The following is a 13767-nucleotide window of genomic DNA, read 5'->3' as shown; positions in this document are numbered from 1 at the left end:
TTTTACGATCCTTGCAGACTCGCTGTTTGATTTGTTCTCTAGAGAGTTAAAGAACCCGGTCAATCTATAGAAATTCACGAGCCGAACCTAATGACATCAAAGAAGACTGCCTTGTTATCCATTATTTTAATTAGGTTCGGCTCATTTAAAGTTCTCGAAATCTGATTGGTTCAATTTTTTACGATGCTTGTAGACTCGCTGTTTGATTTGTTCTCTAGAGAGTTAAAGAACCCAGTCAATCTTCAGAAATTCACGAGCCGAACCTAATGACATCAAAGAAGACTGCCTTGTTATCCATTATTTTAATTAGGTTCGGCTCATTTAAAATTCTCGAAATCTGATTGGTTCAATTTTTTACGATGCTTGTAGACTCGCTGTTTGATTTGTTCTCTAGAGAGTTAAAGAACCCAGTCAATCTTCAGAAATTCACGAGCCGAACCTAATGACATCAAAGAAGACTGCCTTGTTATCCATTGTTTTAATTAGGTTCGGCTCATTTAAAGTTCTGGAAATCTGATTGGTTCTATTTTTTACGATGCTTGTAGACTCGCTGTTTGATTTGTTCTCTAGAGAGTTAAAGAACCCGGTCAATCTTCAGAAATTCATATGAGCCGATCCTAATGACATCAAAGAAGACTGCCTTGTTATCCATTGTTTTAATTAGGTTCGGCTCATTTAAAATTCTCGAAATCTGATTGGTTCTATTTTTTACGATGCTTGTAGACTCGCTGTTTGATTTGTTCTCTAGAGAGTTAAAGACTCTGGTCAAACTTCAGAAATTCACATGAGCCGAACCTAATGACAAGAAAGAAGACCGCCTTGTTATCCATTGTTTCGGTAAGGTTCGGCTCATGTGAAGTTTGACGTTTGACCCGCCCTAGCCTTACAGTCTAAAAGTCTACATCTGATGGTTCTTTCTGTATTCACAATATGATGGTAGACTTACTTTTTATAGCTGTTGGTATATAACACGATTTTGGACGTTTCTGGTGGTCCATGCGCTTCGATAAAAAATCTCCGTCTCTGTGTCAAAACAAAAAGCGAACAAAGCGGTTTACTGACAGCCATTTTGAGGAGTAAATCAAAGCAAGTTTTTTCATAAGGATTTCGGGAATAAGCTCTTTTGCAGAAAAACTGCTCCTGCCCAATTAGCCATTCTGAGGTTGAGGAGAAAACTGGTTCGAGTAGGGATTGCTATAATAAATGATAACGGGGTTCTTTCACATTGTCTCAATGCGCTTTACATTGCAATCGAGGACTTTACGGGCTGCGTATTAAGGCGCTATTGGTAGCCGTGCAGCTTACAATCATGAGTGATTGCTATGCATTGAAAGCATGTTGAAGGGGACAAAAGAGACGCCATCTTGTATAATTAAATATATCTTCTAAAACAGCTCCATAATGTTCTGCACTGCCAGCTCGACCCAGTCTTTTCCATTGTGGGACGGTCTGTTTTAGGGTACACATTTCCAAGATCATAGTCTGGCAATGCAGAGCATTTATCAGTCATTCCGAGGTTGAGGAAACACAATGCACTGCACTGCACTGCACTGCCAGCTCGATACAGTCTCCCTCAACCCTGGCATTGCTAATACCTTAGCTACCATAAAAACCTTCTGCTGAGAGAAGCAGGTGCTTGGTTGAACTTACATGAAATGCCATTCTTTTTATATTTTGCCATGGATGTCGAAATACTGGACTCTTGACGATCCCTCTCTCCTGAAGACAAGCAGATATAGGATCCAATATATTAGTGGAGTAATGTGAGTGGGTTAACGTAGAGAGCCTCTAGACCTTTTGAAGTGGTTATTCAGGACTACTTATCAAGGACTATTCAAGGAGTATACAAGGACCCAAAAAAATTAATTTTCAAGGAGTATGTTCAAGGTAACTATGTCAAGGTTTTACACGGTGGTTGCACATGTCCGACTTTCAGATTTTCCAATCTTTCTGACTTGATCTATTTCAGAACCATGCAAGTAATGGTCAAAGCAAAATTTCAAGGAGTTTTCAAGGAGTTTCGCTAAAATCATAAAACTCAAGAGCTTTTCAAGTGGCTTTGGAAACGTGAATTAAATTCAAGGAGTTTTAAAGGAGTTTAAGGAGTAGCACGAAAAACAAAAGACCTCCTTTCTCTTGAGGATTGAAATCTGTTCTGAAGTTTTAAAAAAAAATTTTCATTGTTTTGACTCCCAGGTAGGAAAATCATATAAGCGGTCTATTAATGATGAATTCTCTGCTCCCCCCCCCCCCCCCCCCCCCACCCCAACACACACACACAAGAAGTTATATAAAACAAAGGAAGCCCAACTTTACCTCGAAAACGATTAACCCTCGAACGCTGATTCCCAAACTGTAGCTGCTTCTCTTATCCTTCTTGAACTATAAAATACAGAACAAATATAATATACCTAATATGATACTATTAATATCTTATCAGACCATTATCTGCTGTGCAGTTTTGTGAGGTGATATTATAGACTTCTTAAGCTTGGGCGTAATGATATCCCATGTCATTCCCTTGAGTATTATTTCTTTGTTTAACGGTTGAACATGACATCTGAATACGGATACAACTCAAACAAAGATTCTTCTTCTCAAGACAACGACACGTTCTCATAATTACAGCGCAACGCGCAGAAGGAAGACCACATTTAATGTATTCGCATACTTCTGTGCACGGGTTTCGTACGTCGTTTCACCAAATATCACCCAATTTCTTTCCTTACCTTCGAAACCTTGTTAAAGATGATGCCATATTCTTGAAGCTTCTGAGCCTCCTGATCAACAAATAATTAAAATATTGAAATCGTTGTTTACATAGTGTGCTCTAATCATTGATAAATGCAACGTAGATGAATTCTTCGTTTCCACGTTACGTCATCTCGGCCATGTGGGTGTCATTTAACAAAATATTTCTCATTAGAATCCATTCAGTAACGGCACCACGATGGCCGCCATGTTTTTGTCTTTCGACTCATTTTGGAATGCTTGCAACCCATCAATAGATTAAAAATTAATACAAATTAATACAATTATTTATTACGCCATAGCGACAATGTTAGTGTCATTTGACAAAAGATTTCTCATTAGCATCCATTGTTAACGGCACCACAATGGCCGCCATGTTTTTGTCTTTTGGCTCTTTTTTTTGTGGAATGCCTGCAGCCCATCAATAGATAAACAATTAATATAAATTAATATAAATATTTTGATCGTACCTTTAAATATTCGATTTCCGCTTGTGCGTCGCTGATCCCAGAATGCGCTTTATGTAGTTGAGGCAGCGTGTTGCGGATGTAAGAGGCGGTTAATTTAGCTATGGCCTGAAAGGAAAGCATCCCAATTATAAATAAGATGCAAAATTGGGTATGGAGTGTTTACTCACGTGACATGGTATTGCACGAATGGACTACTTCGATGGTCTAGCGGCGCTATCATCCGGGGGGGGGGGGGGGGGGGAGGGGGTGAAATATATACAGTTTCGTGTGTTTTTGTCTTTCTTTTATTGGTAGAGCAAATCGATGTGCAGTATCAATTCATTTTTTGTTGTATTGTCATGTGGTGAGCTGTTAATATCGACGTCATTATTACAAGAAATCTTTATTTGTCCCCCTGGACGCCCCATAATGCCTTCGCGAACCAAGATGGCCGTCGTATTGTCGAAGTAGTCCATTCGAAACATGGTCTAATGGATGCTAAACTCTTTTTTCTTACCCGTTGTGGAAGATAATGCTCAGGGACAAAGTAATCATTGCCATGTACTGACTGATTATAGTCGCCTACTTCAGCCTGAAGCGCATATGAGGCAAGTAACATCGCCGTCTCTTCATGTATAAATATCCCACCCTCCAGGACATCTTTCCGTAACTGGAGGTAGTATAAATGCCGGGTACCCTGTTGTCTATTGAGAAAGTACACCAATGTGAATAATAAATACCAAAAACAATTTTAGATCTTGGGATAGAAGACATACAAGATACCAGGGGAGCAAATTAAATGTCCCTCAAGGACATCTTTCCGTAACCGGAGGTAGTATAAATGCCGGATACCTTCTTGTCTATTGAAAAAGTACAATATAAATAAAAAATACCCCCCCCCCCCCAAATTTGAACGCTATGTACAGGAGACATACATACGAGATACCAGGGGGAGCACAATTAAATTGGGGCTCCAAGATGGCCACAGAACATGATTGGCTTCACTTTCCCAGGGAAAAAAATTAAGCCGTTATGCCTCATGTCATGGCTGCCATGCATCACGTGATGCTGCAAAGCCTCCATCCCAGGGTAGTAAAATAAATCATACTGTGAACTTTAAATGTCATTGTGATCCTGCATTTTACCAGATCAATGCACTTCTAAAAACTCTTCTCCAAACGATTTGCAAAACTTTGGAATATGCGCATGCTGGCTTATACCCAATTCACACCAAGGCTTAAACATGTTTTAAAGTTTAACTAAACAGGTTTGAAAAACTATCTACGAACACTGCACAATCTTTGGTGAAATAATGCATGTAAACTATCCTTTGTCTTGCTCTGATAATATTTTAGAAAGTTTCATTATATTGTAGGTTTCTAGTTTCTCAATTTTTTTTTCCTAATGAAAACACAGTTTAACTAAACACGTTTAGGTGTGAATGGGGTATTAGATTGTTTCCTATTGAAGTTACTACTGTTGAACTACTGTTTCTTACTGTAAAAGGCAGATGTTTTCAACGTAGTACTTGACTCGAAAGAATATCGTGAAGACCAATGACGAATTGCATGATACCTGGAATACAAAAACAATAGTGTGTGTATTACCAGAGGTTTGATTTTTCGTTAGAAAGCTGAGAAGGCTTTTGGAACGAGAATGGACAATGAAATGATACGCCTATTTCAAAAAACGTTGTCATCGCAAAGGCGATAGGTCATTGCAAGACCAAACTATGGCTTCGTCGACTACCAACAACAATGAATCAGTCTCAACACTAAGGTCCATGTTCTTGGCGAATATAGGAAGCAAAAACACAAGTCATTCCAGTTATTGTTGGATCTTGGAATGACCTATTTCCTATCGCTTTTAGCCCATCGCCTAATATTGCCTATCGCCTTGGCGATAACAACATTCTTTGAAATAGGTGCATGCAAATGATTGATGACTGATGGTGTGAAAAATAGCCAATAGTTCTCCAACATATTTGCAACCTTATCGTACCACTAAATGTGGTCCAATTATGTTTGATAAAACAAATAAAGACATACATCGTCCTTCCACAAGTGTGGCGCATATTTTGCTAGCTTGGATAACTTGTCGTTGAGATCAAGAAACTCATGTTCGCCATCTATGAATAAAGATGATAAAAATCTTGTTAATCAAGACAATCGTGGGTATATGGTTTAAATTCACATTAGCTTGGCTCGCACAGTCACTGGGGCTTTCAAAACAAAAGAATAGGAAGGCGCACATTTCTGCTTGCAGCAAATGACCTTTCCTGCATTCACTTCAGTGACCAGGAAACAATCGGGTTTCAAGTTGAGGTTAGACTTGATGTGTTCAATTCACTTCAGTGACCAGGAAACAATGGTTTCCACGAGTCCAGGTTCAACTTGGAATTTGTTGGCTTGATGTCTTCACGCATTTACTGTCGTATTATTTCATCACGTCCAACCTCGACTGGAAGCCATTTTTGGGAGAGGTTTATAAAAAAAAAGTCTGCACAAAAATAATTACTGTGCGGGCACACCGACCGAGACTACTAAAAGAACGTTAATTTGAGTAAAAACAAGTGTCCTTTGGATATTTTTTGTTTCTTGAGGCTGCTCCTACCTTTGATAATCATAAGCCCAAAGAAGATGGTTTCCGTAAGTCCAAGATGATCGGTGATGGTGTTGTACAGGTCTTGCCCCGTCGAACTCGACTGAAAAGAAGACTGTTTTAGTAAAATGGAAAAATATATAACATAACAAAATAAATATTTTGGTCGTTTCGCTCGTTTGTTTTTTTTTTGGGGGGACTCTATGCAATCTGTGGGTTAGCTATTCTTTGTTCCTGATGTAGCAGCCCAGAAGCAGACCTAATCCACTGTTTACCCATTTCAGACCACGTGTTATTCCCTAGAGTATGATTTGGTCCATTGGAAGGTATTTATGACATGAATGATGAATTGCTTGCTATCAATCACGTGACTTTTTGGAGTTGATTGGGGGCAAACAAGCAGTTGACTGGGGGGCAACTAGCGGATGCTGAGTCAAAACATATCAAAATAAGTCCTCAAACTATTGTATTTGACTATTTTCACGACATCAAACCAGAAAACAAGAGATCAAAACAACCTCCAGGATTCTACAAGCCATTAAAAAAGAGCTATTATTAAAGAGCAACCTATACCTACCGGGACCCTGACGTTGAGTCTCTCACCATTGAGAAGGACGACGTTTATCAGCTTCTCCCCATCACCGATCTGTAAAGACACAGTACATGCGCAGTAAGACCTTAAGTACTACGATTTGTGAACCTCTTGTTTTAAAAATCAAACTTTTTGAAATAGTTACATTTATTTATTTTTTCCTCTGTAAGTTATAAATAATTTGGAGTGAATTGTAGCCCAAGAAGTGTCGGTGAATAGACTAGCAATGAATCGAGGTGTAATTTGACGTAATCCTTTTGATTAATTCTTGGAGTGCAACCACGTGACCGAAAATTCCCCTGAGATATAAATAACAATAAAACAGCCGCCATGTTGTTTGAGCCAACAAAGAGAAGCTTAATGGGGAATGCTTTGATATCATCAACCAACATGGCTGCTATGACGTAACATGCACCCCAAGATTAGGAAGATACCAATCAAACAACCGCCATCTTGGTTGATCTAACAAGAGAAGGTAATGCGGAATGCTTTGTTATCGTCAACCAACATGGCGGCTATGACATAACATGCACCCCAAGAATAAGGGGATACCAATGAAACGGCCGCCATGTTGGTTGATCTAACGAGAGAAGCTAATGAGTAATGCTTTGTTATCGTCAACCAAGATGGCGGCTATAACATAACATGCACCCCAAGAATAAGGGGATACCAATGAAACGGCCGCCATGTTGGTTGATCTAACGAGAGAAGCTAATGAGTAATGCTTTGTTATCGTCAACCAACATGGCGGCTATGACGTAACATGCACCCCAAGAATGGTGATTGACAGCGAATATGAGTGGATTGACACCGTAAAAGTACTATAAATGGGCTAAGAATGGACCAAAGACGTGGGAAAAAATATTTTAAAAATGTCTTTTGCAGTAGAAACACATGCTGTGATGTGATGTGCACACGAATGTATGAATAAGGCAGACAGCGTCGAAGCGAGTGAATTGAGTGACAAAAGATCAGCCCTTGATAATACTCCTTTGTCACACTGTAATGAACTGAAACTTTACTTCACTACTTTGGTTTTCGTTTTGATATAACTGTTCGTTTTTAGGGGGATATGGTCAGGTGACCGACAGGTGCAAAGGGCCTATTACGTGTGTTAGTATTGTTAACGTTAACGTGGTTAAGTAAGGACGTGAAGGAAAGGTGAGGTTAACATTAGCGATGATTTCACGACTGGATCAACTAAAACACAAACAAACAAAAGATAAAGGAAAAAGAGAGAGATACCGCAACAGCTGCATCTTCGTTCCTGTCCATGGCTCGACGACTACCCTGGGGCAATAGGAACACGTGAGAAGCACGCGGGTGCATTGGCGGGAAACTTTTGGGCGGGAAAAGTTTGGGCGGGAAAAAATCGAGATGCATTTGCATTGGTTGACATTCTTGCGCGGGAAAATTTAAAGATATTAATGAGCTCAGGTGGGAGATTTTAAGGAAAAAAGTAAGTTAGCTACGAAGATGTTAAACACGCTAGTGCATTGCAGGAAATGTTTGGAGGAAGGTTTTTCGCGGGACCTTTTTTGCGAGATGCATTTGGCGAAAAAGTTGTAGCTCAAATAGACCATTGTGAGAGAAAAATTGTTAAGCGTTATATTGTAGAGTAGCGCGGCTGTTAAACATGGAAATTTTAAATGCATGCAAATTAGGTAAAAGAAAATTTAATAAGAAGCTTTACAATGAAAAACGTCATAAGAAAAAATACTCCAGTTTCGAGTTCTTTGTTGCTCAGAGTTACCCTCGACTTTGTGCAAATATTCAAGTGTTCCAGTGAAGTTCCGTGGGATTTCGAAGCATTTGTAATTTTGAAGTTGTGCATTTTTTACTTTATGTTGGTATTTGTGAATATGTAGACAATGATTCGAGGCTAAGCCTTAGTAAATGAGTCTGTAATCAAGAAACAAGAGTATTTTGGAACTCGAGAAAGGTCTATAGAGGTTTTGCTTCATCACGTGATGGCAGCCATGACAGTAGGCATAACAATAGAGTCGTTCTCCCCTGGGAAACTGAATTCATTCTCATGTAAATCGGATTAGACCAGATTCAATAGACCAGTTTCGAATTCCAAATTACCGCTGTTTTCCTTGATTACAGACTCATTTGCACAGGGTTAGCCTCGTATCAGTGTTTAAATACTCACAAATACCAACGGTCAAGTAAAGAATGCACAACTTCAACATTACAAACACTTTGAAACTCGACGGACCTTGACTGGAACACGTGAATATTCTGCACAAACTCGAGGCTAACCCTGTGCAAATGAGTCTGTAATCAAGAAACACAGCGGTAATTTGGAATTCGAAACGGGTCTATTGTTCCTGCCTCCTGTCATTGCTGCCATCACGTGATGGTGCAAAGTCTCTTTAGGTAAAGTAAGCTTTTCGGCCGATACTTTATGCTTCCATGCACTCAAAGATAATAATAAGTTAATAATAATAAAATAAAGCTTTTCTATTTAGCCTCCTCTGCAGGCTACCCCATATATTCTCTTTTGAGGATCTATGTTCTCTGTTGGGATCCCTGTGTTGAATTTTATGGCAGAGAAGAACTAGGAACGAGAGAGGAGGCTTTTCGCGACAGGAAGCCCAAGGAGCAAAAAAAGAGCCAAGGAGATGCCTGCGGAGGAGGGTAATTTCGATTTCTATTATTCATATTTTTTAAACATTGTTTTAAGAAGATTAGGGAATACAAGGAAATTAAAAATGCCAAAAAATTTAAGCGAATGGAGTTTAAGAATACCCAGGAAATAAAACTTAGTTCATTTTTTCCTCCATCATTTAAATATACGACCTTAGTATTTTTTGTTTTCAATACACTCAACAAAATTACTCGATTCTGATTAGACAAGAGAAGATCAAATTCCAAATTGTACTCTTTAAGACCTTTTTACACTGGCGATTTTTGCGGCGATTTTTGCTGCGATTCTTGTGGCAATTTTCGGAAATATGAAATCTTTTGTCTCATCCTTCAAAAGAGACATTCGTCTAGGAAAATCTTGGTATCCTGAAAAAAACTTTACAAGTAAATTCTTTACCATTATTTATTATGGACAAAATCGCAAACAAATCGCAGCAAGAGTCGCTGCAAAAATCGCTAGTGTAAACGGGGCTTTAGAGTCCCAATTAAGTTGCTCAATTTTGTTTTTATTATAACTGAAAAAATCGCACAATCTTCTCATATAATTAGGAATTTTAATAGATACTCGTGATGTTTTGAAAGTTCTCAAATTGAACTCGCCTAGAGGCTTGTCCAATTAATTTGGGAAATTTTCCAAACATCATTCGTACCTATAAATTCCGAATTGTACTCGAGATCGTGAGATTTCCTATACTAATAGTATATATTCTTCGACAATATGGAAAAATATTAACGGTAGCTAAATTAAAGGTTGTTTACTTTTAAGACCAATGTTGCTTTGGTGATTCGGTTTGAGTCTGGGATAAATTTGACTCCCTCGAAAAAAGCTTGCAATTCTTTTCTGGCGATTTCAATCATTATATTCAAAACACATTCAAATAAATCGTTTCCCATAACTGCTTTTAACATTTTCATCGTTAACTTTTCTTAATAATGAACCCTTTTTTTTGTTTTAAATCCTTCAACTGAATACATGGTTTTATTTTGGCGATTTCAATGGTATATTCAAATAATTCATTTCCCAAAATCTGATAACTGCTTTTAAACTTTTTATTTTTTACGTTAACTTTCCTTAATAAACCCTTCAATTGTTTTAAATTCTTCAAATACATGGTTATATTTTCCACTTGTTTGGGACTATAATTTCGATAATATGTTCTCCGTGATTTTGTTTAAAACAATTGAACGAAAGCTAATCTATATATCTATCCGTGGGCTATTTTGTCTGTAAACATTTGTTTGAATTACTATTACTCGTTCAGTCTGTATTGTCACACTTTAAATATTATCAATATTCAGTTTCTCCGTCTTTTTCTCGTAATTCCTCAGACAAACGATTTTAAATGAACAAAAAACTCAACCCTGATAGAGAAAAAGTCGAAAATTACTTTTAAAATAATTGAATATATTTAAGTGATTTTTTCTTTCTTTAAGTGGAGATTTACACTCGTGTTTACATAGGTTCAGCTTGACAATCCTGTATTTGGATTCAGGTCCATAAACAATGAAAACCCCTTGTATAACGAGAAAACTAAAGCGTAAAAATACTCACTCCTCGTCGTGAAGGCCTTTTTCCGATCACAAACTCGTAGCATTTTCGAGTAGATCGTTTCTTGACAGAACTAGACTTTTGAATTGAAAGTTCTTTTACGAAAAAGCCCGACATATCGCTTTTCAGAACAAACACTCCAAATTAAGCAGAACAAATCTAAATCTTAACAAAAAGACAGTGCATCAAGCTGTCGCTATGACGTAACACTCATCTTAACTCTGATTGGACCATTTTTTGTTGTTTTTCCGGTGGTCGGTCATCTGTCACTGATTGGTTAATTAGTGGTTGATTTGTTGGGCACGTGTTCGAGTTGAACGAACAGATGAAGGGCTTCTTGTTAGCAAAGATAAAGTAATGCTATAAAAAATTACTCGACTGATTGATTGGAAATTAAATCCAAGCAAGACCAAGACTGACCGGATGGAGTTTTATCGCCTCGTGCTTTTGGATTGTCTGGCGGATACATATGTCTTTAAAAAGATATTGTGAAACAAAGAAACACTAAAACTAGGATAAGAGATATTTGCGGCTTATATTTCAAACCTCAGGCGGCCTCTTCAAGCTAATGTGCCACACACATTACATGTACAGTAGCTCACACGACTAATTGCCATATTTTGTAGCAATGTTAGGCAAAACTAATATGATAAGCGGTAAACAATAGACCTCTTCGGCTTGGGCTAATGTTTCCCATTTCAGACCACGTGTCATTCCCTTGAGAATAATATTCCTTGTTTGAGTTGTATCCATATTCAAGTGTCTTCTCATGTGCAACCGAGCGCAAACCTTAAACAAAGAAATGATACTCTAGGGAATGACATGTGGTCTGAAATGGGAAAACATTACGTCAGAGCCGAAGAGGCCTATTGAAACAAAGATGTTGAAATGATGACCACCCCACGATATTTGAGAAATTTCCTCTGCTTTAGAACCGTTCACATATTTTAATTCATCTTTTGTCAAACTGTCTTGTTGTGAACTGTAAATGTAACAAAGCTTTGCATATTTGCCTCCTGGACGACCCATAATGCCTTGTGATTCAAGATGGCCCCCGTATCGTCGAAGTTGTCCATTAATGGCTATATTTAACTTAATTTTTTAATTTATTAGCTTCGTCATATACGATAATATAATTTATATAATCAGTTGTCCTAATTATGTCATGTTTTTTAGGCGCCATGTTAAATTGCAAACGGAAGCAAAATCACGCAATAACATTTAAAGGTCACGATTATTTCTCGACATAATCGATGGCAGTTTTAGACAAAACTAATACGGGATGATTGACGCTGCCTAATGCACCATCTCTCGCCAAAACCAACTGATCTGAGAAAAACTGTAAGCCAATCAGAATCAAGAAAATATGAAAACTGAGGTGTCGCTTTTCGCCTTTGAATTATTGATTTTCTGGCCACCAAATAAAAAATACCTTACTAATAAGAGGTTGACAACAGTAACACAATAACTAATGAGTTTTACATTTCTATTACAATGGTGGAAAGGCTTTAATTTTTCGCTAGTCAATTTTTCACAGGTTTCAAGACACCTCAGTGTTTGAAGTGACGTCATTTCTACGTCACTATTTCAGATCAGCCGGAACTTTCCCATCCAATACGGCAAAAATCAACTTCATTTTCCATCAATCCTGGACTTTGATTAACTGAAAAAGGAGATTTAATTCTTATGTGCAGGGGCGGCGGAAGTTGAAAAATTTGGGGGGGGGGGCACTCCAATATTTCACGGTACCTTGAAATGACCCCCCCTCCCTGTTTAGCTTGATTACAAACGTGTATGTGTGATATTTCAATCAGTAACATTTTGCGCGCATTAAACCACTTGCAATTGTGCTGAGAGACACAAAAATGATGCAAGTCGTCGCTAGATATATCGTATCTTTTTTAGATACAGAAAATTATGTAATATCAAAATAATAAATAATGGTAATCATAACCAAATCTTATGCGTTTTTTTTTTGTGTGAGGCATTATATTCTGGGGGGGCCAGGCCCCCCAAAAAAATCTAGTGGGGGGGGCCAGTGCCCCCTCAGGCCCCCCCGCTTCCGCCGCCCCTGATGTGATAGTTTTTTAAGTTTAAAAAATACCGCTTTACATCTTGTCTACAGACTCTTCTATCGATCTATGTTGACCCCTTACAGAACGTTGGAATGCAGTTCAATTTGGAGGGCATAACGATAGGTTTCCAATTCTCAGGAGATTGGAACTATTTTGTTTCGTCCTCCAATATTGAACTGCTTTGATGTCACATGCAATAGGTCTATTGCTTATTTGGAAGTACATTATATTTGCCGGTGACTTTACTGCAATGTTCATAAAAATGCGAACTCGGTGTTTGCGAGTTGCGCGCAGAAATTTGACTTTTCGCTGCCGTCAATCAATCTAATCAGTCGGTATCTTTCGTATTTTGACTGGTGGTAGTGAAAAACCAAACACAGAGTTCGCATGTTTATGAAAGATGCATTAAAATACGATTAACATGATGACGCGAACCTGTAATACTAAACATTTCGTCTCCACCATTAAAGACCTAATGGAATCTGACTTGCTTAAAATCGAGCTTTAAGAGTAATGTATTTTTTTCGACCTAAAAACATTCGCCCGTAGTCAGTTTGTCCGGCGGTGATGACAAACCTATTTTTTCTTGAGGGAGATCACGAAAAAGAAAGGTATAAATCTACGTGTAGAGGTTTTGCACCATTACATGCCAACGCCCATAATACATCTTGGGCTGCCTGTGGTTAGATGGCAGAACGATGATCGAAAACCATTTGCTTTCTGGAATTGAATTCTTTACGTAAAACGACCTTATTGTTCCTGCCATTTAACCATGATGGCTGCCGTCACATGATGATGCAAAACCTCTATTCAATGCTACGAAGTAGTATAGTATATTTAATTACTCGACCATTTTATTTTGTCACAAAATTCTAGGGGGGCTTTGATTTATTAACACATCTGGGGGAGGGGGGGGGTCGGTAAAATTGTAGGAGGGTTACGTTATGTTGATAAAATGGTTAGGGGGGGGGGGGGGGGTAATCACATATTGTGAAGAGGTTGAGAACTATTGCTGGATGCTGAAAGGGGGATTATATTATTGCCTCTACCATGGAAGGGGTGGGGGGTTGGGTTATGTTTGTAAAGACAGACAGACAT

The 13767-nt window shown here is 38.3% G+C and overlaps 1 protein-coding gene across 1 annotated transcript in view; it reads right to left on the bottom strand.

Annotated features, from left to right (window-relative positions):
• Positions 1–10738, bottom strand: part of LOC116301927 (uncharacterized) — a 34012-nt gene extending 23274 nt beyond the window's left edge. The window contains exons 1-11 of the mRNA XM_089027373.1: positions 10598–10738; positions 6379–6447; positions 5814–5904; positions 5249–5328; positions 4699–4775; positions 3718–3904; positions 3222–3326; positions 2730–2780; positions 2317–2382; positions 1651–1719; positions 947–1023 (exon numbers count right to left, since the gene is read on the bottom strand). Of these exons, the coding sequence (XP_088883499.1) occupies positions 947–1023; positions 1651–1719; positions 2317–2382; positions 2730–2780; positions 3222–3326; positions 3718–3904; positions 4699–4775; positions 5249–5328; positions 5814–5904; positions 6379–6447; positions 10598–10711 (986 nt within the window). The 5' untranslated portion in view covers positions 10712–10738. The remainder of the gene's footprint in view (positions 1–946; positions 1024–1650; positions 1720–2316; positions 2383–2729; positions 2781–3221; positions 3327–3717; positions 3905–4698; positions 4776–5248; positions 5329–5813; positions 5905–6378; positions 6448–10597) is intronic.
• Between the last annotated feature and the right edge of the window lie 3029 nt (positions 10739–13767).

This window comes from Actinia tenebrosa, unplaced genomic scaffold, assembly GCF_029948245.1.
Source record: "Actinia tenebrosa isolate PJP-AT-01 unplaced genomic scaffold, QUT_ActTen_1.0 PGA_scaffold11__36_contigs__length_13525064, whole genome shotgun sequence".
Lineage (NCBI taxonomy): Eukaryota > Metazoa > Cnidaria > Anthozoa > Actiniaria > Actiniidae > Actinia > Actinia tenebrosa.
The sequence above is the reverse complement of the archived record's forward strand: the minus strand, read 5'-3'. Positions and strand labels throughout refer to the sequence as shown.